This window comes from Micrasema longulum, unplaced genomic scaffold (assembly GCF_059751315.1).
Source record: "Micrasema longulum isolate JH-2025_06_02 unplaced genomic scaffold, ASM5975131v1 h1tg002250l, whole genome shotgun sequence".
Classification (NCBI taxonomy): domain Eukaryota; kingdom Metazoa; phylum Arthropoda; class Insecta; order Trichoptera; family Brachycentridae; genus Micrasema; species Micrasema longulum.
The window spans coordinates 176,792-198,316 of NW_028279408.1; the positions used below are offsets into that span (position 1 = coordinate 176,792).

Sequence of the window (21,525 nt, forward strand, 5' to 3'; positions counted from 1 at the left end):
AAAACTGTTATAATTTTTGAAAATATTTAATTATGTTCCAACCAACTTTTATTACCATGTCTTAAAATGATTGATTGAGTCTGTCATGTACGGGCCTGTTTTAAGCGTATCGCGTCAATCCAGTCGGTCCGGTAAAATTAGGGTGGGATGATACTTATTTATTATTTTCTTTTTTGTTTTATTTATTTGGCATTATTCTGAGTAACTGATTATTCTTTCTGTTATTTTTATAAATGAAAAAAAATGTTTCACCCCCTTTCGAGCGATGGCGGGATATGCTGAGACCACCATAAGTGCTTCAAATATAAAATTTATTTGATAATAGGGTATTATCACTCGGGAGGAATATCGGATTTAACCCACTCTACAAATAAAAGATTTTTTAAAGTTTCTTCTAGTGTTTATATAAGCCCTTATAATGAATATTTTCATTAATTATTTTCGTTTCGAAAATAAGGTCTTTCGAAAACGATCGTTTCGTAAGTTGGTAATAATTTTTGTCACCGAAGTTCACGAATAAGTTCATTCATTTTAATGTTGATAATGCCAGAGGCCACAGATAGAAATATAATGTAGCGTTTGATAAGTGACAGGACGCCGTAAATGTAAACAAACGACACATAGAAAAAGGAAACTATCTACAATACTCTATAAAATCCATAGGCATTGATAAAAAAAATCGACTACGTCACAAAACATCCGAAGACGTCATACTTGATGACGTCACGAATTGTTTGTTTTTGGCACCATTCAAAAGACTAGAATTTAATCCTTTATATCTCCCTTATTTTTTAACATATTTTAATAAGAATAGTACCAAACGGCCTGTGATTTTATAGATTAATTTATTAGCTAATAAAAAAACTACATGATAATTGCCAATTTTGTGGTATATGGTAGAATTGGCTCTGCACTATGTAGCCATTTTACTGGAATAAAAAAAAACAATACATTCATACAATATACATACAACAATACTACTCAATCGATGTCAGACGAAGTCTTGAAACTCCCAGTAATTTAATTCTATAACCGTGGATAGTGCAGTTTAAAAACATTTAAGTATACACACGCCTTGTAAAATAAACGCTCTCCAATTTTACAGTTAAGGTTTCTGTGCTACAGCTAAGGTGAACTAATCGTGAGTTTTTAAAACATTCATTTTTGTATGGAAATCGCTTCATTTAGAAAACCAGATTCAAGCCGACATTTCCTTAGTTACTGGCGCATCTTATATTGGCTGCTTGTGAATGACCTCTTCCCTATTGGTTGATAGTGACGACACTTTCGCTCTCATTGGTCAAAGTAACAGTGTTGTCATTATCAACAGCGGAAAAATGGAAGCTATAAACGCAGTAAATAATAAACTGAAAAGCAAGAAGCAAACGCACTTAATTGGTGTATAAATGTGTGTATTTTACTGCAATATCTCATCTTCAGGATCGTGAGTCAAAACTCCCCCCACGAACGAATGTAAATGCCCAATTATTTTGCAACAGAGGAAAAACGTTTTTAAGAAGATCGAGTTGTTTTTATAAAAAATATCCTTACACTGTGTAATATTCACCAGTCTAAAGATGCCCATTAGAGTGTGAAAGCGCTAATTGGTCAAATAAATAAGTGAAAGTGTACCAAGGATTTTTTAATTTGTTTGGGCTGTGGTCCTGTGGCTAGTGTCTCGAACTCACGGCTCAATGGTCCGTGGTTCGAAACCCACTCCACCCCAACTTGATCCCATTTTCTAATGGTAAGTTTTTTACAACTCGTAAAAATGGCAAATATTTACTTTAAAATAAAATAAAAAAATATACGGAAGTCTTGGCAATTACACGGCTTATGATCTGTCATTGGCTGGTTTAAGTGGCCACTTTACACACTGCAACATTCACCATTCTGCCCATGTTTAAACATCCACATTTCCTCGACTCTTCCATCTGTTGACTTTTGTGAACTAAAACATATATTTTTTGATAATCACTGTTCAATACGTCCACTTATATTCGCTACACACTCTCGCATACATACAATACTCACACACCCGTACACATATACGCACACCCTCACATACCCTAAATATATATACTCACCCTCACTAATATGTACAATCATAAAACGGATACACAATTTTTTTTGTGACTAAAACTAGTACTTAGAGTAAATATTATTGTGGGATTCATCCGGCTGAACCAATTCACCTACTAGGCAACGCCTAAAAACAATCTTTTAATTTTTATATTTTTTCTTTTACCAGTTAGCTTAATAAAAAATGTTTTGAGTGTGTCCAAATATTTAAAGCCTGTCTGTCTACAATCATTTAGACATACTCAGAGTAACCCGTTTATTCACAAAAAAACTTTGCTTTTTAGTCTGAGCGAAACCGACAGGAAGGCCCACAGTCTTTAAAACGGTTTTCGGGTATGCGGAGGGAGTTCTTTCACTGTTTGGCGAACTGAACACCGATTTTTAAGTGAATGTCCATAATTTGAAAGTTCTATTATTGAAAGTAGTTATGCAGAAAGCACCCAGCCATAGAAAAGTGAAACTGACAAAATGGCACTTTTTCCAAAAGTGTGAATAATCAAATCTACACAATGTTTTTTACTTTGGCAAATGATAAATAATGCTTGTATTCGTTTTTACATAATACAAAAAAGATTTTAATCATTTATATGGTCGTATAATAATAATAAATCTTTTTAAACCGTAATATACAGTGTCATGCATACAAAATAATAACAAAGGTATACACAGTTAAATGGCGGACTTACTGCCACTTGCAATTTCTTACAGTCTTACCAAAACTAAATAAAATAAAAAAATAAAATAAATAAAAAATAAATAAAAAAAATAAAAAATAAAAAATACAAATAAATGAAAAAATTTAGAAAAACACCAACAGTAAAAATATTACACAGGATTATGGTGTCTATTGCTTACATTAATTATATTTAATACATTTTACATTATTCTATTACATCTTCTTAATATTAATTTATATTATCATCATTCCCTTCCGCACCTAATGGTGCATAGGGCACTGCATTGGTACATCAATCGCAGCGAATCTTGATCATTTTAGTTACATAAAGGTAAGATGATCAGTCTTACGCTTCAGAGACTATGGAATATTCTAGTGTGAAAATACCCTTTTTAAATAAATATTTTACATCAAACATGTTGGGAATCGAACCCGAGTCCTGTTGAATGGTAGGCTACCGCACTGACCACTGCGCCACGAGGCCGACACGAGGCATCATTTATATAGTCATATAATAATAATAATAAATCTTTACTTACCGTTATATACAATGTCATACATACAAAATAATAACAAAGGTACACACAGTTAAATGGCGGACTTATTGCCGATTGCAATTTCTTACAGTCTTTCCACAACTAAATAACAAAAAATAATAAAAATAAGTTTAAAAAATAAATTAAACTTAAAATAAAAACCAAATAAATGGAATAGTTTAGAAAGACACAAGTAGTAAAAACATTACATAAGATTATGATGCCTATTGCTAACATTAGTTATATTTAATACATTTTGCATTATTCATTACATCTTCCAAATATTCATTTGTATTATAAAAACATTTATTGATTAGAAACACTTTTAACACACTTGCAAATTTTAATGACAACCAGATCTAATATTCAATGAAACCTCACATAAACTCTGAATGTATTAGGTGAAATTCATTTTTATGACATTTCGAAATCACGAAATTGCCCACCAAAGTGGCCACTTAACACACTGTGTAACATTCATCATATGAATCTCACCCGCAACAATAAAGGTTACAGCTCTTAAACTTCACAAACGTCAACAGATGAAAGAATCGAAGGAATATACGAGTGGATGTTCAGATATAGGCAGAATGGTGAATGTAACACAGTGTCTAATGTGGCCACTTAAACCAGCCAATGACAGGTCATAAGCCCTGTAGATGCCTAGACGTCTACATTCTCTTCTTTAAAATGTTTTTCATCTCTCTTGTAATATGTTGATGTTAACAGCTCCCTAGGGGGTTAAATCCAGTCCTTGTCTACAAAAACTTGGACATATTTTAACCATTGTTAAAATATTCGATAGTCCTTAAAATACAGCTTGATTAGAATGACAGTTGTCAGCAGAAGTGACGACATAACTTTGTAGTAACGTCTAAGGAGTGATTTATATTGACACACGAAAAATCATTCGTATCTGGCATGTTAATTTATTTTTTTAATACAATGCTTGACATGTAAATCAACATAATTACATAATGTCAGCTGTAAAACTAAAATGCGGCTTCCGTGGTGTAGTGGTCAAGACGCTTGACTCACACACGAAAGGCTCCGGGTTCGATTCCCGGTGAGAACACAAAAAAAAAGTGATTTTTCTCAAGCCTGGGTGTTCTATGATGTAATTCACCACTGTTATTGGCCCTCCTGGCTTGTTGTGGTGCTAAAATAAATAAATAAAAAAAACTAAAATAAACCTTATTATTAACGACGTTCTTACAGGGTTACGTCATTTTGCAAAAATGTCAGAGATGGGACAAATTAATCAATGTAAATCGATCAAATAAAAAATAGTTCATTTGTTTATTGTTCATTAAAAGAAGCATTTAATGTCTTATTTTTTAGTAAATAATTGTCTGAAACACACTATAATAGGCTCGTGTTTGCGTTTTGATATCAATTTTCGGAAACAGAGTTTCATGTTTGCATGAAAAAGCTGATCAAATCGATTTGATCGGTACATGATTAGTGATCAGTAATTTACCTTCACTAGTGGCATTAGTTTGGCAGCTGTCAATTTAATCAAGGTATATTTTAAGGACCATAGTGTAAGAACACCTTTTTAAATAAATATTAAATTTATCCATTTCGGGAATCAATCCCGAGACCTCTCGCATGGTAGGCAAACGCGCCGATGATTACATCACAAGGCCTTTGACTGTCATTATTAGTTAAAAAAGGTAAGATATTATTACCAATCGGAAGTTCAATAACGATATATAAACGGCAGAAAAGCGACAAATGTTTTTTAATTGTGACGTAATGATCACAGAACGTGCGCAATGCAAGGCTCGCGCCCGCCGCGTCCAAAAAGCCTCTTCGCTAGCTTGCTGCGGTTGCTAGGCGCCCGTTTCCCTGACAACGACGCCGACGCCTCGTACGCAGCGTCGTCCGATGCGACGCCTACTTCGCCTAGAAATTTTACAGGGACATAATAACAAGAGCTTGATCTATTTTTACATTTGTTTAAAAAAAAATATTTATTAGGAAAACATATTTAATACATGCATTATATCTATGGGCGGGGGAACAATCACATAAGTCAATATAGCCAACTTTTTAGGCGGCAGTTTTTTGTCTCTCGTGAAAAAAATATATGAAAAATATTTTGATTTTAACGAGAAAGGTGTTTTTTATAAACATTGATTTTTTTCAAATATATTAACAAATTTAGAAGATCAATGTCTTATTTGTTAAGGATCATTAAAATATTAAATTTTGTTGCAACAGAGAGGAAAAACATTTTCGAGAAGGTAATATGGAATTCTAGGCATTTACAGGGCTTATGACCTGTTATTAGCTGGTTTAGATGTATGCGAATGTTGATGGATGCAGAAATAGAGGAAGACCGAGAAACACATGGCACGACCAAATCCAACAAATACTTGAAGATGGACATGTCAAAAGTCGGAATAATCAGCGCGCGTGCATGATAAGATGTATGAATGTAGGGGAAGTGAGATCTGTATGCAAAACATTCTATCCTCTCTGCCTACCCTTACGAGAAAACGGCGTGATGGTTTGTTGTTGTTGTTGTCGTACATTTTCAAGAAACTTTGCCGAACAATTGAATGCTCTAATTTTTACCGCGCGCAAGAAAACATTTTTTCTATCCAATTTCCCGTAGGGCTTAAGTTCCTCGTTGTCCATCTGTACAAAATTGTTTGGAGTAAAAAATATAATTTTTTAAAATTTATTTTCTTTTTCCAGGACATCGAGTACGAGGGCTTTAGAAGATTTCTCGACACATTTTTGGACGTCGAAACACCTGATGAACTCTCCAGGTAAAAAAAATGGTGTTATTTATTTATTAATTTACACGCCCTACGGGCTTTAACATATATTGGAATTTACATTCAAGCGCAGCAGTGAAACATAAGTATGCAAATTTAGTTAAAATTAAAGATAACATAAGAGAAACTAAAAGATACAATAATAAGTAAAAATCAGGAAATGAACCAACATAGGTATATGGGTACATAGAAAAATATTTAATAAATTTACATATGAAAACATACACACATACATACACATGCACATGCATACATACACACACACATATACATACATGCATGTACATATATATACATACACATACATGCACATACATATACATACATTATTATTATAGAGATACATGAGAAAAAAAATAGTAAATAAAGAACAATATTAAGAAATTTTATACGAATTAATTTATAACCTTTTGAATACTTAACCTATATTTATATAAAGACAGACGAAATATATCAACTTCACTATACTCGTTACCTAGCCGGTGTAGTCTAGGTATTGGTGAATTGTAATAATAATTGTGACTGCCAGGAGATTCAAAAAATAACGTTAGCTGCCGAGTATTTCGAACTGGTACTTTTAAGCTGATAACACTAGTTAATTCCGGGACGTTCAATACGCCATTTGCTATTTTATATAAATTTAATAAATCATTTATAATTCTTCTTTTGCAAAGAGTTGACATATTTAGTGTACATAATAAATTATCGTAATCAATATTTTCAGTGGGTATATTAAGTTTGTAATTGATGAATCTAAGGAATTTACGTTGTACTTTTTCTAACTTTAAAATATGAACATTGTAATAGGGTGACCAAATTGTTGAATTGAATTCTAAATTACTTCTGAGGCAGTAAATAGCACTAAAAAGCAGTAAATAGTGTTATTATATTAGAAAACGTTTAAGTTTGTAAGTGAAAATTCTTGATGGAAGTTCATTGTAATTTATTATATAAATAAAACACGAGTGATACTTTAATCCACAAATTTGGAATATCCACTGACCGGTTTCATCGCTTTCGCGGCATCTTCGAGACTGGTATCTTTATTAAAGAGTTAAATGTATTTATACAAAACAGAGGTAAGGATAGATAATTCAAAGTTATATGTGAGTAAATTAAATAAAGTTATTTTTATCTTAAGGATCATTATCAAAACATTTTCTTTGGGTTAACTAATGAGTTGATATAATGCTATTTTAATTAGTTTAAGTATTTTACTTTATTTTTAGTGTCCCACACTGGTTCGGGACACTAAAAATAAAATAAAATAAAATAAAACCCACGTTCGGGACACTAAAAATAAAATAAAATACTTAAACTAATTAAAATAGCATTATATCAACTCATTAGTTAACCCAAAGAATTTTTTTTGATAATGATCCTTAATATAAAAATAACTTTATTTAATTTAATCACTTATAACTTTGAATTATCTATCCTTACCTCTGTTTTGTATAAATACATTTAACTCTTTAATAAAGATACCAGTCTCGAAGATGTCGCGAAAGCGATGAAAGCGGTCACTGGATATTCCAAATTTGTGGATTAAAGTATCACTCGTGTTTTGTTTATATAATAAATTATTATATTAGTGTTATCGGGTGCAGTAAGGTCAATTCTGCTAAAAACAGCCAGGTCGCTTTTATATAAAAAAACTGTAATAATTACCTTTTGAAAATAGGGAAATATCACATACTACGAATACCGATTAAAAATGAAATAAAAAAGGGTTGAAAATGTTCAACGAAAATTTTTAAAATACCTAGATTATAAAAACAATAAAACGCTTTGTACTTACAGCCAATCTGCCAAACAAAATGGATTTTTTTAGTCCCAACACTTATGTATGGAAGTGAAACTGGCAGAGGAAGGATGAAAGCCAAGTGAACGCGGTTGAAATGCGATCTCCTAGACGAATGTGTGGGAAATCAATGTATGACAGGGTTCCGAATGATGAAATCAGGCGAGAGTGTAAATCTGAGTCAAGTATAATTGATAACATTAAGAAAGGGTCTCTGAGATGGTTTGGTCACGCAGAACGAATGGACGACGAAAGAATGGTAAAACAAGTATATATGGCGAAAATGAACGGTGACGTGAGACGAGGACGATCGAGGAAGACGTGGCATGATCAGATAAACCAAAATCTTAATGGTCATATCAAAAGCAGACAGAACCGAAGGGACAAGATGTATGAATGTGGAAGAAGCTAGGAATGTATGCCAGGATAGACGTGTGTGGCGGTCCATTCTCTCTGCCTACTCCTACGGGGAAATGGCGTGATGGTAGTAGTAGTAGTAGTAGTAGTGAAAATAGACGCACTGTATCTGAATTTTGCTATTTACATAAATTATTAAATAATAAAGTAGACTCTTTTGACCTACTCTCCAAAATTAATCTTAATGTCCCCTTTCGCGTAGCAAGAAATAAGTATTTATTCCTTCTGCCAGTCTGTAGCACTAACTATGCACAACACTCTTTCCTCTATCGTTCTTACTCTAACTATAATGATTTTTTTATCTATTGATATATTTTGCATGCCCCTTAATTTATTTAAAAATAAATTAAGACTCCTTATTTCTGGCTGCGATACGATCCCACTTACAATTTAATGATGATTACACTTACACACACCTGAACACTTACTCCTACACTAATACACATAAACACACATCTACACTTACTCTCATACAAATACAAATAAACACACCCTTTTGTTGTAACACAATTTAATAATATGTATGATTCTTATTTAGAAACTTTGCTGGTCTGTCTTTAAACTGTATTTTTTTTATTTTACTATATCATTGTCGACTGTTTGTTTCTTTAAAATAAATAAATAAATAAAGTATATGAAACGGATTTTAAATAGTTATTTTGTATTTTCAAAATCAATGTTTTCATACATACATGTTATTAAAGAAATTCAATAAAAATAAGTTCGTAGAAAAACGCGACGTGTTTGGCCTCGGTTGCTATAACGTCAAGATTTGTGACAATGTTCTAAACAAAATTCTATGGAAGGAACAAGTAAACATGAATCGTGACGTATTAGGGGCGTGGCCGAAATTCAAATGATTTTTTTTTACTTAAATTTTTTTACTGGACATTATTTCATAGACCTTTATTACTTTAAAAAGTAAAAAAAAGTGATAAATCCCTATTGTAGGTATATCACAAAAAACAGCATTTCTCAATTTGCAGAAAACACCCACAGACTAGAAAAATCTTACGGTACTCTAAAAATTATTAAAACTGGTCAAATAAATAATAAGATTCTTGTTTGTAACATAAAAAACTAATGTATTATTTTTTTATCATTTGTCAAAGTCAAAAACATTCCGACTATTGGGTAGATTTGATTATGCACTCTTTCTTATCTCAGTTTCTCTTTTCTATGGCTGGCGGCTTTCTTTATAACTACGTTCAATTGTTGTTTGAGTTGTTTTTTACAGAACCACAAAAAAATAGTCGTTTTTAATTATAGTCAAGTCAAATTCTTACATAACTGTCAGTTTTTAAAACGAACGCCTAGAAGCACAAATAATGTGGCTAGATTCTGTCCTATTAACATATGAGAGCATCTAGGCGTAAAAACGTTGCCACCATAAAAATACAATAAACCCACTACTACAATAACAATTTTGTTCAATAATTAACACAAATCACTTAACACCGCAAACAATCACGCCATAATTTAAAATTGTAATCGTTCTGAGGCTGGCACTTTTTTCTTAAAAGCCTATTACTAATAATAGTGAAATAAGTCAATTTTAAAGTCAAATAAAATTCCGACATAATTGTCAGTTTTGAAACCGAACGCCTAGAAGCACAAATAATGTAGCTAGATTCTGTCCTATTAACATATAAGAGCATCTAGGCTTAAAAATGTTGCCACTATAAAAATCAAATTTAATAATTATATTTTTTTCTATCTTTCTGAGTTTACGTATCGAGAGGCAAAAGAGCTGGTTTTGAAATCGCTCGGTATATATATATATATGTATACAGACGAAAGTTAAACATACCTTTTTGGTAATTGTCAAAAGTCATATAAAAATCATGTTACGGCAAGCATTTTTTGGTTGAATTGGGATTTATTGCAGGTTATAATCGCTTTGATGTGGCCACTTTTTATCACAGAAGCCTATTTAAAATACAAGAGAGAACTATTTTAAATGTTAATAAAGTTAAAATGCGGACTAAATTTCTAGGGTCATTCATTGGTTGAATTCGATTATATGATGGTCGAAACGACAAGTCTGTTTTACATACCGAGGTAGATAGAGATAGTACAGAAGTCGAGTATACCGTCTTGGTATGTACCGATGAAGATAGACTTTATAATCGCGGCCCTGCTTGGTTATGATGTCACACTCATCTACTATGGCCCTTTCACACATGCCATGCAAATCCAGCCAATCCACCCTACAAACGCATACAAAATGTGTCACCTTTTGTAGGGTGTACCCGGTAAAATTATCAGGAAACCGGAAATTTTCTCTCCCTTCCTCATCCTGCGGGGCGATACAAGATAGACTATGGATTCTATGACCAAACGCTGCCTGACATGAAAGAGAATAAATTGAGGATCTTACTGATGGCAGTCTCTTAAATGGCAAAATAGGTGCAGCATTTGTACCCTACGATGGCGTAAGAGAACTGCCTGCCAGGAAATTAAAACTCGATCACTTTTGCTCAGTATTTCAAGCTGAAATATACGCTATTAGAGAATCTATAGTTTACGTTTTAAAAAAACCGCATAATAGATGGAAGCATATAACGATTTTGACAGACTGTAAATCATGTATTCACGCGATTGCGGATCGCAATTCGGTGAACCCAATCGTCATGAGTATACGAACTGATATCCAGATATTAAAAAATCGATCGCAAAATGTATACATTGGCTGGATTCGCGGACACTGCGGAATAATTGGCAATGAAAGAGCTGACGAAAAGGCTCGAGAAGCGACTCTCAAAAAAACAGTTCCTGATTTTGCTAACTTTCCAACAAGTTTTACTAAGAGAAAAATAAGAAGCAGAACTTTACAGCTCTGGAATGATCGCTATTTAGCAGAACCCACAGGAAAGGTAACAAAAATATTTTTTCCATCCATTTGCCATGCTTTTGAATTCAGGAAACTGCAGCGTGCAGGATACGAACTTACACAAATCCTGACAGGACATGGCTGATTTATGAGCTATTTACACAGATTCAAAATATCTGAGATCAACACTTGCCCATGCGATGATGTTACTCTCCAAGACGTCTCCCATCTATTGATGCATTGCCCCTTTTTTAGTCTGCAGAGAATGCAACTGGAGGCGCGATGCAGAAGTCTAAATAAGGATTTACACGATGTTCATGTAGTGATTAGTCATAAGGACTTGTCAAGAGAGGTAACATTATACATGACGGATATAGTAACGGCAATAAAAGGTATCAATGATAGCAGGACACCAAATGCCGAACACTCTTCAAGTGGATCGGAAGATCTGTTGACGAATTACAACGGTCCGCCTTCTCCTGACGATTTTTCTGTGGTTTCCTCGTCACTAGAGCAAGTGCGGAGAAGCTCCTAAAACAGGTCACAGCCGAAACATCCCACCGATCTTTACATAAAATAACTTAACAAAGTTTGTCAATGAAGTAAATGTAATGGAATAAATTATTATTTTTTGAAGTAAACAAATAAATAACTATGCCTTTGAAGTAAATATAAACATTATACATTACAAGCAAGGTAAAAGAATAATGCAACTCACATATTAAAAATTAAAAAAAAACCCGGTAAAATTACCTGACCGGGTGGACTGGCGTGGCATGTGTGAAAGCGGCCTATTACTTACATATTATGTACTTATCTCTTCAATCCGTGCCTCATGTCTGAGGATGGTGATTACGCCTGACTCCAGGCATGGCTCGTCTGTGGACAGTCTCCCCCCATCTGGAACGGTCTTGTGCTCTTCTATAGGCATTCGTCAGTGATGATTCTGATAACTCAGGGACTGTACCGCTCCATCTTGTCGGTTGACGTCCACGCGACCTTGTCCCTTCGACACTTCCCAGGTGAATAGTTTTCTCCAAACTATCAGAATCTCCCCCGGAAATATGCCCAAAGAACTGCAGGATTCTTTTCTCGCACATGGATATCAGTCTTTCTCCTATGCCCAGTTCCTGGAGAATAGATGCATTCGTACGTCTGGCCGTCCACGGAATCCGCAGCACTCGCCGCCAACACCACATCTCGAAAGCTTCGATTTTTTTCTTTTCAGATTCCCTCAGTGTCCAGCACTCCGCACCATACATGAACACTGAGAAAACCAAGGCCTTCACCTGTCTCTTTTTGGTGTTAGTGGTTATACTGCGATTCTTCCAGATCTTCACCAGCCGACTCATAGCACTTTTGGCAATACCAACACGTCGCCGTATTTCACCTTCACACCCACCGCCATCGCTAATGAGAGAACCTAGATAAATGAAATTGTTGACTCTTTCTAAGTTGCGCAGTAAGGATAATGGCGCTACTTTATTAGCTATGTATTTATATGTAGGTACAAATTAAATAATCTTTTTTGTAAATTACCCATAAAATAAATCACGGCTCGCCACTAGTACCAATGCAGTGTCTTATGCACCGGAAAGGAATGATGATGATGAAGATAACATGTTTATGTATTTTTCCTTTGTTAGTCTGTTTGTCACCTCATGTTTCCCTTTTTTCCCCCAAAAATAACACTTGTAATCTATTTTTGGCGGGTTCAGAGCGAAACTGGCGTGCCCACGCCAATTTTTTATTAAATTTTAAATTTACTAACTGCTCAAGTTTTTACATTATAATCATCGTCATTTACTTGTAGTACATAGGGTACTGCATTGGTGATCGAATTGCACCACAGTTTTTTTTATTTTTTAACATTTATTTATTCATACAAATACATACATATTACAATAACAATACAATAATAACGTATCCTAAACTCTATGAGGCCAAGTTGGGACACAACATTATGGAAAGTAGAAGCACGTATATATGTTCACGGTTAAAACACTATATTGCTCAATTGTTCGTCCTCTTTTAAAATATGCATACGTGATCTGGTCTCCCTTCTATGTCGGCCGGATAAATCATATCGAATCGGTGCAACATCTTTTGCTGAGAGAAGTAGCATGGCCAATCATCCATGCTCGTGAGGGGAGACTACGCTTACGGAGAAATGGAGTCAATGTTCAAAATCTCAAGTCTACAAAAACGTTAAAATAACATTGACTCCGTATTTATGTTTAATTTTCTGAATGGCTTTGATGTACCATCGTTACTGGAACAAGTGGCATTCAATGTTCTGATCCGCCGGTTGCGAAATAATAATGTGCTGTTCCTCGATCAACACAGCACAAACTATGGCTCGCATGCACCAATGTCCCAATTGTGTCGTATTGTAAACTCGAGACAAGATCTGGACTTTTTTGTTGTAAGTCTTTATAGTTTTAAAAATTCACTAAGATAGACCGGATCTTGTCTTGAGGTAGTAATTTATATTTTTTCTGTCCTAGCTTTAATTTTATTTAGTTGTATTTTATTTGATTAGTACCTGTATTTGTTATAAGAAACTATCGTTAGAATGGACTGTATAAGTCCGTCAAATAAATAAATATAATTAAAAAATAGCAAAAATAAAAATTCAATATTATTAAATAGACATACATATTGTTTAAATACCTTCTGCTTTTAAGAAAGTGGCGGTAACGCTGTTTTGCCTATGACTCTGACAGCGGCGCGAGCTAGCGTAACCGCCTACATTGTCGTCGGTTAAGCTCGGGTTTCCTAGGACAGCGGTGCCCGTATTTTAACGGCCGTAGTGAACATTTATGCGGTTGACAGCCGTCGTAACGGTGACTAGAGAGTGGTTTCCTATAAAAATGGTGTTGATAACACCGTTAAAAAATAAAACCACTCTCTAGTCACCACTACGACGGCTGTCCACCGCATCACCGTTCACTACGGCCGTTAAGATACGGGCACCGCTGTCCTAGGAAACCCTAGCTTTACGTTGTTTTGCTTAGCCTGAAAATAATATGCTAACAAATATTTTTTTTGAGAGTGGAATGACGCGGAGTAACACATAGAAAACTTTAATTGACCTATCATTTTTGTTTATCTGTAAATATTGTATTAACATTTCAGCCAATGATATGCCTTTAGATGCTTAAGCTAGGGTTTCCTAGGACAGCGGTGCCCGTATTTTAACGGCCGTCGTGAACGGTGATGCGGTAGATAGCCGTCGTAACGGTGACTAGAGTGTGGTTTCCTAGGAAAACGGTGTTATTAACACCATTTAACACCGTTTCCCTAGGAAACCACTCTCAAGTCGACGTTACGACGGCTGTCTACCGCATCACCGTTCACTACGGCCGTTAAGATGCGGGCACCGCTGTCCTAGGAAACCCTAGCTTTAGACTTCTATGTTCTTCATCTCAGTTATAATATGTCAATATTAACAACTCCCTAGGGGGTTGAATCTTGACTACAAAAATTTGGTCAAACTCAAATTGTTATTGAAAACACAAATAAATAAAATAACAGATACAAAATGAATTATCTACCAACCTTGAGAACACAATCATTTGTATTGACTTGTGCCGCTATATCAGTGCACTACGTAAGGCGATACACCATTATACCAACATAATGTCCAAACAAATTGAGGTCCCAGATACCAAGTGCCGGATTCGAGTGATGGATTGGTTCTTGGTAATCAAACTTCTTTATTTTTATACGTAATGCTGTGGTTACTATGTGGTACTCATTTATTTATTTTTATTTGGAATTTGGGGTACCTCAGGGTTCTATTTTGGGACCATGCTTTATATAATATCCATAAACGTCATATTGAAGACATCTTGGTGGTGCTCACATACGAGGAAAATCTTCGTGACGAGGGCCAGATCCATATTTCTTTTATTTTTTGAAATATATATTTGGACTCCTGTATTTAGTAGCCATACGTGTCATGTACAAGGCTAAGGTACTCGGAAAAAATCGTTTTTGTTTGTCTTGGAAATGGGACGTTCGAAAAATTCGCGTTCGGAAAATTGTTTTCAGGCGTTGCCTAGTAGGTGATTTGGTTCAGCCGGATGAATCTCACCCACGTGATAAAGGTTTCAGCTCTTTTACTCCACAAAAGTCAACAGATGGAAGAGTTGATGAAATGTGGATTTTCAAACATGGGCAGAATGGTGAATGTTACCCAGTGTGTAAAGTGGCCATTTAAATCAGCCAATGACAGATCGAAAGCCCTGTAAATGCCTAGACCCCCATATACCCTTCTCAAAAATGTTTTCTCTCTCTGTTGAAATGGTCTTAAATATGAATAACTCCCTAGGGAGGAAATCCAGCCAGTCAGCCAGCATTTGGACATACTCAAACACTGTCGTCTTCAAGTAAATTAATAAATAAATTAGTAAAACAAATAAATGCTCAGTACCCATATTTTTTTCCAGACACCTGTTTCTCTCGTTCGTGCGGCGGCCGGCCGGCGGCGCGGCGGAGCCCGAGGGGGGCGCCAGCTCCGCGAGCGCACCCCCAGCGGGGCTGGTCAGTCGCCTGCATGGCCTCACAGAGCGCCTGCACTTGGGGGCGCTGCACTACCACCACCAGCGGTCGGCGGAGGAGACGTCGCGATCTAGAACAGGTGCTTAACATATGTTATTCTAAGATTTTTCTTTACCTACAGTACAGAAGTGGTTTTTCGTATCACGCACTAACACCATGTTTCATGCAGAAATGAGTGGACTACCATCCAAGAAGCCTTCTGACTTTGAACACCTATTTAGATCTCATCTTACATCTGTATTGCCCCTTAAGACAGAATTATTTATTTATTAATTAACGGACATTGTCCATGTATACAATTTATAAGGTTTACATATTACAATAAAATAATAGTTTAAAACATTTAAAAAAAAAAGAAAAGAAGCATTGACAAACATAAGGGACATCGAGACAAGATCTGGACTATTTATTTAGTGCTCGTTTAAATCGTTGTAAACTTAAACCAAAAAAGTCCAGATCTTGTCTTGAGTAACAATACGACAAAAGCGGGTCATTGGAGAATTTTTGGCCATAGTTTGTTCTATGCTGATCGATGAACAGTACTTCATTGTTTCTCAATCTACGAGTCGGAATATTGAATTTTACTTGTCCCAGTAATGATGGAACATCGATTATACCATTTAGTATGCCGAACATATATATGGAGTCAATATTAGTTCTACGTTTTTGTAGACTAGAAATATTTAACATCGACTCTATTTCAGCATAAGAATAATTATCTCTCTCTAGTCCGAGCATCCACGCTATTTTTCGAAGCAAGCGAAGTTGGACTGATTCAATGTGATTTATGCGATTGACATAGAATGGAGACCAGACCACGGAGGCATATTCTAGAAGAGGGCGAACAGTTGAGCAATAAAGAGTTTTGATTGTACGGACATTAGTAAAATCAGAGGATATTCTGTTAATGAAGCCAAGTAATTTCAGTGATTTATTTACTGTATTATTTATATGCTCGTTGTTTGTCAGTTTATAGTCCAAAACAACTCCTTAATCTCTGATGGACTTAACTGCATCAATTTTGGAGTTTTCTATTAGGTACTCGAAGGAAATTGGTTGTTTTGTTCTATGAAATGACATTATTATGCATTTAAAATTACAAGACAGACAGGCGCCGTGGCGCAGTTGGTTAGATGACCAACTGTGAATCTGGCGTCGCGGGTTCGATTCCCGCCAATTGCAAGAAAAAAATCCATATAATTTTTTTTCTCAATTGTTATGGGTGTTGTGGTGTATTTTTCATTACCACCTTCCATATCCCCTCTTTCCCACCTGCTGACAAGCCTCAAAATAGAGGCTTAGCGGGTTATTACTTTTTAAAAAACCTTTAATATCATCTAACAGATTTTATAACTTTTGGCATTTACAAGCCGAGGTGGAATGAAAAACTGGCAAGCATGTGCATGTTTGTATTTTAATAAAATTTTAAGACATAATTTTAAAATACGTATATTGCTGCATATCCGTTATGTTTACGAACTTGAACTTAATGTGAACGGTCTTCTTATTCACTTGACCCATTCCTTATCTACAGTTCTTTCAGACTCTTCGTCATGACTTGACATGACTATCTCGTACTGGCTCCATACAATTTTGTTATTAACTCTGCAAACGCTTTAAAAATTCCCCTTTAAAGGAATTTGTTGTTCTTCTGAGGTTTAATCCAGTTTATTATTAACTGATTTTTGTATGGTTTCCAGGCAGCGTGCACCCCGTGGTACAGCAGCTGATGCAGACCAGCTACTCCTGCCAGGATGGAGTGGATAAGAGGCCGGCGGAAAGTAGCCCGAACCATAGTCAGATGTCTCGCAACTCCTCGAGGAAGTCAAACAACTCCCTGCTTGTCAACAACGGCAAATATCAAGGTCAAAGCTGACAGATAATTCTTGATTTACTGGATGTATTTTGAAATGATAATAAAAATTCCTTTTTATACTAATTTAGGTAAAATAGTTATTCTAGATAGATTGTACAGAACATCGATTTCAGTTTGAATTTGACCGCCATTAACATTTTTTACATCTTCTATGGCAAATCTTCAATACCTGGGATTGGCTTGCAGCTGGACACCCGCATCTCCTTTTCCATTTTATACGGTTCTTCGACTGGCCATATGATGTGCAGTTTATATTTACTTTACTAGCTACTCTCGAGGAGTCGTTTTCCGTGGTTTGAGGAGTCGTTTTCCATTGGATTCTACCGTTCCTTTCAAAATAGGATGCAGGAGATTTCAGTAGCTCAAATTGTGGCTAATCTAATTGTTACGTCTTTTTAATATGGTGTTTTGCCAGAGCCTCAATTGTCGCATTCATAGGATAACTGGTATAACCAAGGTTGAATTGTCAGCATTTAGTTTTGATCTAGTGTAGATCGGGGATTTAAACAGCAGGTATTATTTTGAACGTTGCTTTGGCAATTCTAAGCAGGTTGAAAGCTCTTTGCTTATGCTACCATCTGATGTACATGTATATTTTATTTATGATTTTTTTCTTTCTCTTTATAGACATGAAAAATCTCGTGAGAAAGTCTTCAGCTCTGGATGTTCACACCGTAAAAGTATCCCTTAAGGATATTGTCTGTTACCTCTCTCTTCTGGAAGCAGGAAGACCAGAAGACAAATTAGAATGTGAGTATTGCTTTGTTATGTACGGCCCTTTAGAAAAGGTTTTAGGCGAGGTGGTCTCGCGATGCGAAGAGGTGGTCTTGCGATGCAAAGAGGTGTTGCTTTTGTTAAATAGGCAAAAGATAGTAATAAGTTATGGTATTTGAAAGGGTAAATGAGGTTACTGACTGCATAATAAATGTAAACAACAAATGTCTTGAACAAGTACGAGAATTTGTGTATCTAAGAAGCATGTTTTCAAGAGATGGAAAAAGATGTTGAAAGGAGAGCGAATACGGGCAACAAAATGAACAGCGCACTGTACAGTAATTGCTAATAAAAATATGTCAATCGAATCTAAGCTGGCAGGGCACAACGAAGTTTTAGTCCCAACACTTATATTTGGAAGTGAAACATGGAACTGGCAGAGGAAGGATGATAGCCGAGTGAACGCGGTCGAAATGCGATCTGTTAGACAAATGTGTGGGAAATCAATGTATGACAGGGTAGCAAATGATGAAATCAGGTGAGAGTGTAAATCTGAGTCAGGTAAAATTGATGAGATCAAGAAAGGGTCTCTGAGATGGTTAAATCATGTAGAAAGAATGGTAAAACAAGTATATATGGCAAAAATAAATGGTAACAAGAGACGAGGGCGACCAAGAAAGACGTGGCATGATCAGATAAATAAAAAACTTAAGTCTGATCATGTCAAAAGCAGGCGGAACCAAAGGGCATCTATGATAATATGTATGAATATGGAAGAAGCTAGAAATGTATGCCAGGATAGGCGTGTGTGGCGGTCTGTTCTCTTTGCCTACCCCTACGGAGAAATGGCGTGATGGTAGAAGTAGCAAGTATTACTTGCTTTGGTGGAGACGTAGTTGTAATAATTAATTAACTCATGTTATTTTTCATGTCAATCGACTTAATAGTTTTTAAAAAAGAAAGCCGAATTAAATATTATTTTTCCTTCAGTGGTCATTTCTTTATCATCTGTCGAATCTGTTTTAGTTGTTTTTATATCAATGATTGATTTTGTTATTTCATAAATGTTTAATGTTTTTTTTTATTTTTTTTTTATTTATTAATAAAACATATAAGACATGAATATCATGATATTATATTCCCAGGAGTTGTACGAGAAAACTCATTTGGGACGGTGCATAAAAAAAATAGTACATTTCTTGTAACAATACATAGTATACATTTAAACAATAAAAATGTAAACAAATTTTAACAATCTATGAACTTAATATTAAAAAAGGAAAGAAAACATTTAAACAATCTGTGAACTTAATATTAAAGAAGAAAATAAAAACATTCAAACAATCTGTGAACTTAATATTAAAAAAGAAAAGAAAAACATTTAAACATTCTGTGAAATTAATATTCAAAAAGAAAATAAAAACATTTAAACATTCTGTGAACTTAATATTAAAAAAAGAAAAGAAAAACATTTAAACCCAAAACACAATATATAGACTATTCACAGAAACTGAGCTAAAAACTATCACTTTCAAAAAGATTCAAGAAATAGGTCTTCATTTCTGGTCTTTGAGATTTACCACTCGACATTTCATTTTTAAGGTCATCAGGCAGTTTATTAAATTGTATACGACCAATGTATTCCAGAGACCTTTTGCCGAACTTCGTGGAACAAAATTTAGAAATGTGAAGATTTTTTGCATGTCGTGTATTATAGTTGTGAATTTCATGATTAAATGTAAGTTTTAAATTTGTGTGAGCAGAAAAGTTTATGATGTTTGAAATAGTGTTAGTGATGTCATACAGTGCCATTACCTTGAAAGGAAGTATTTTTGTGTTACGATAAATACCCTTGACATGGGAATCCCATTTCAAACCAAGAATGCTTCTCAGAGCTCGGTTTTGAAGAACTTGAATCTCAGAAATCTGGTTTTTGTTAGCGAAACCCCAAATACAGCATTAATAGGATAGGTGAGAATGTATCATAGCGTAATAGACGGCAAACAAAACAGAGTGAGGAAGCAGGTTCTCGGGTTTTCACACTTTGTCTACCTATGTAGAGCATATGGCAACCACCAGTCGTCTCCACTCAATCTTGTCCTGCACCAGCTCAATTGCTTCGCCCCAGGATACTTAAGAAACATGAACTTTTAGAGAAAGATAATGAAAAAAGATGGACGCGGACAGAGACAGCCCATAGGACGTTTCTTTAATCCTATAATTGAGTTTTAAACGGCGTATTTTTTCACGAATCAACTCAGGTACTTTAGCCGCGTCACGAGGCGAAGAGACAACGTGGAAAATTTGGTGGTACAAAGACAAGAAGAGGGAATTCAACCTCCCTAAGTCCTACAAGATGGACGAACTTGCTGACAGAAGCGACTGGCGTCTATCATCACGAGGCTTTCAGAAGCACTGAAGGCAGAAATGGATGGAGGCGGATCCTAACGACGCACAACCCTCCTGCCAACGTAACCACTCTGCCAAGAGCAAATGACTTAGAAGAAGAACATAGTTAAGCTTCCTGAAGCTCCGCCAAATATGCTTGGTGGATAGTGGTCAACGGTCTTCCGAGGACTGATTAAAAAGGCAAGCAGGGCTTATCAGGAGACATTTGTAGCATGTGAACCATTTTCAGAGCCGCATTTTCACATTTATCCTTTTAAAGGCTGTTGCGTTTTTCTTTGGGTTTTTCCGTTTCTCATATTTGCCACAAACCTTTATTTTTGTTGAGTTTTAAAAGCATAAAACTGATTTAACCTAACAATTTGCAATCTTTATTATGAATAAACTGTTTGCTACCCAATAATATAATTGTAATATTAAATTATTTATTTTTAAATTTATTGCAAAAAAATAATATGTATACATAATAACCGGGAATCTATATAAAACCAATTAATGTAAAATGAAAACTGAATGTTCTCTGTTTACAATAGTCTCCATCTAACATGGCACAGCCTGTTCTAAGATGGAAATTTTCTATCTTTAGAGCATAAGTAGTCCTATACTAAAAAAACAATAACATAAAAAAGAAAAACTAAAACTACTTAATTATAAATGCCTAGCTAATCAAATGTAAGAAATTAAAAATCATTATTATACAAATATAAAGTAAATATATGTGCCAAGAATACATGTTACTTAAACATAAAAAATATATTGACATATTACAACAGAGATGAAGAACATTTAAGAGAAGGTAATATAATGTTCTTCATCTCTGTTGTAATAT

General features: G+C 35.0%; 1 protein-coding gene across 1 annotated transcript in view; it reads left to right on the forward strand.

Annotated features, from left to right (window-relative positions):
* The first annotated feature begins 1,337 nt into the window (after window positions 1–1,337).
* Window positions 1,338–21,525, forward strand: part of Dgk (diacyl glycerol kinase 1) — an 87,906-nt gene continuing 67,718 nt past the window's right edge. Inside the window, exons 1-5 of the mRNA XM_088239747.1 lie at window positions 1,338–1,355; window positions 6,001–6,074; window positions 15,589–15,779; window positions 17,401–17,565; window positions 18,204–18,326. Of these exons, the coding sequence (XP_088095873.1) occupies window positions 1,338–1,355; window positions 6,001–6,074; window positions 15,589–15,779; window positions 17,401–17,565; window positions 18,204–18,326 (571 nt within the window). The remainder of the gene's footprint in view (window positions 1,356–6,000; window positions 6,075–15,588; window positions 15,780–17,400; window positions 17,566–18,203; window positions 18,327–21,525) is intronic.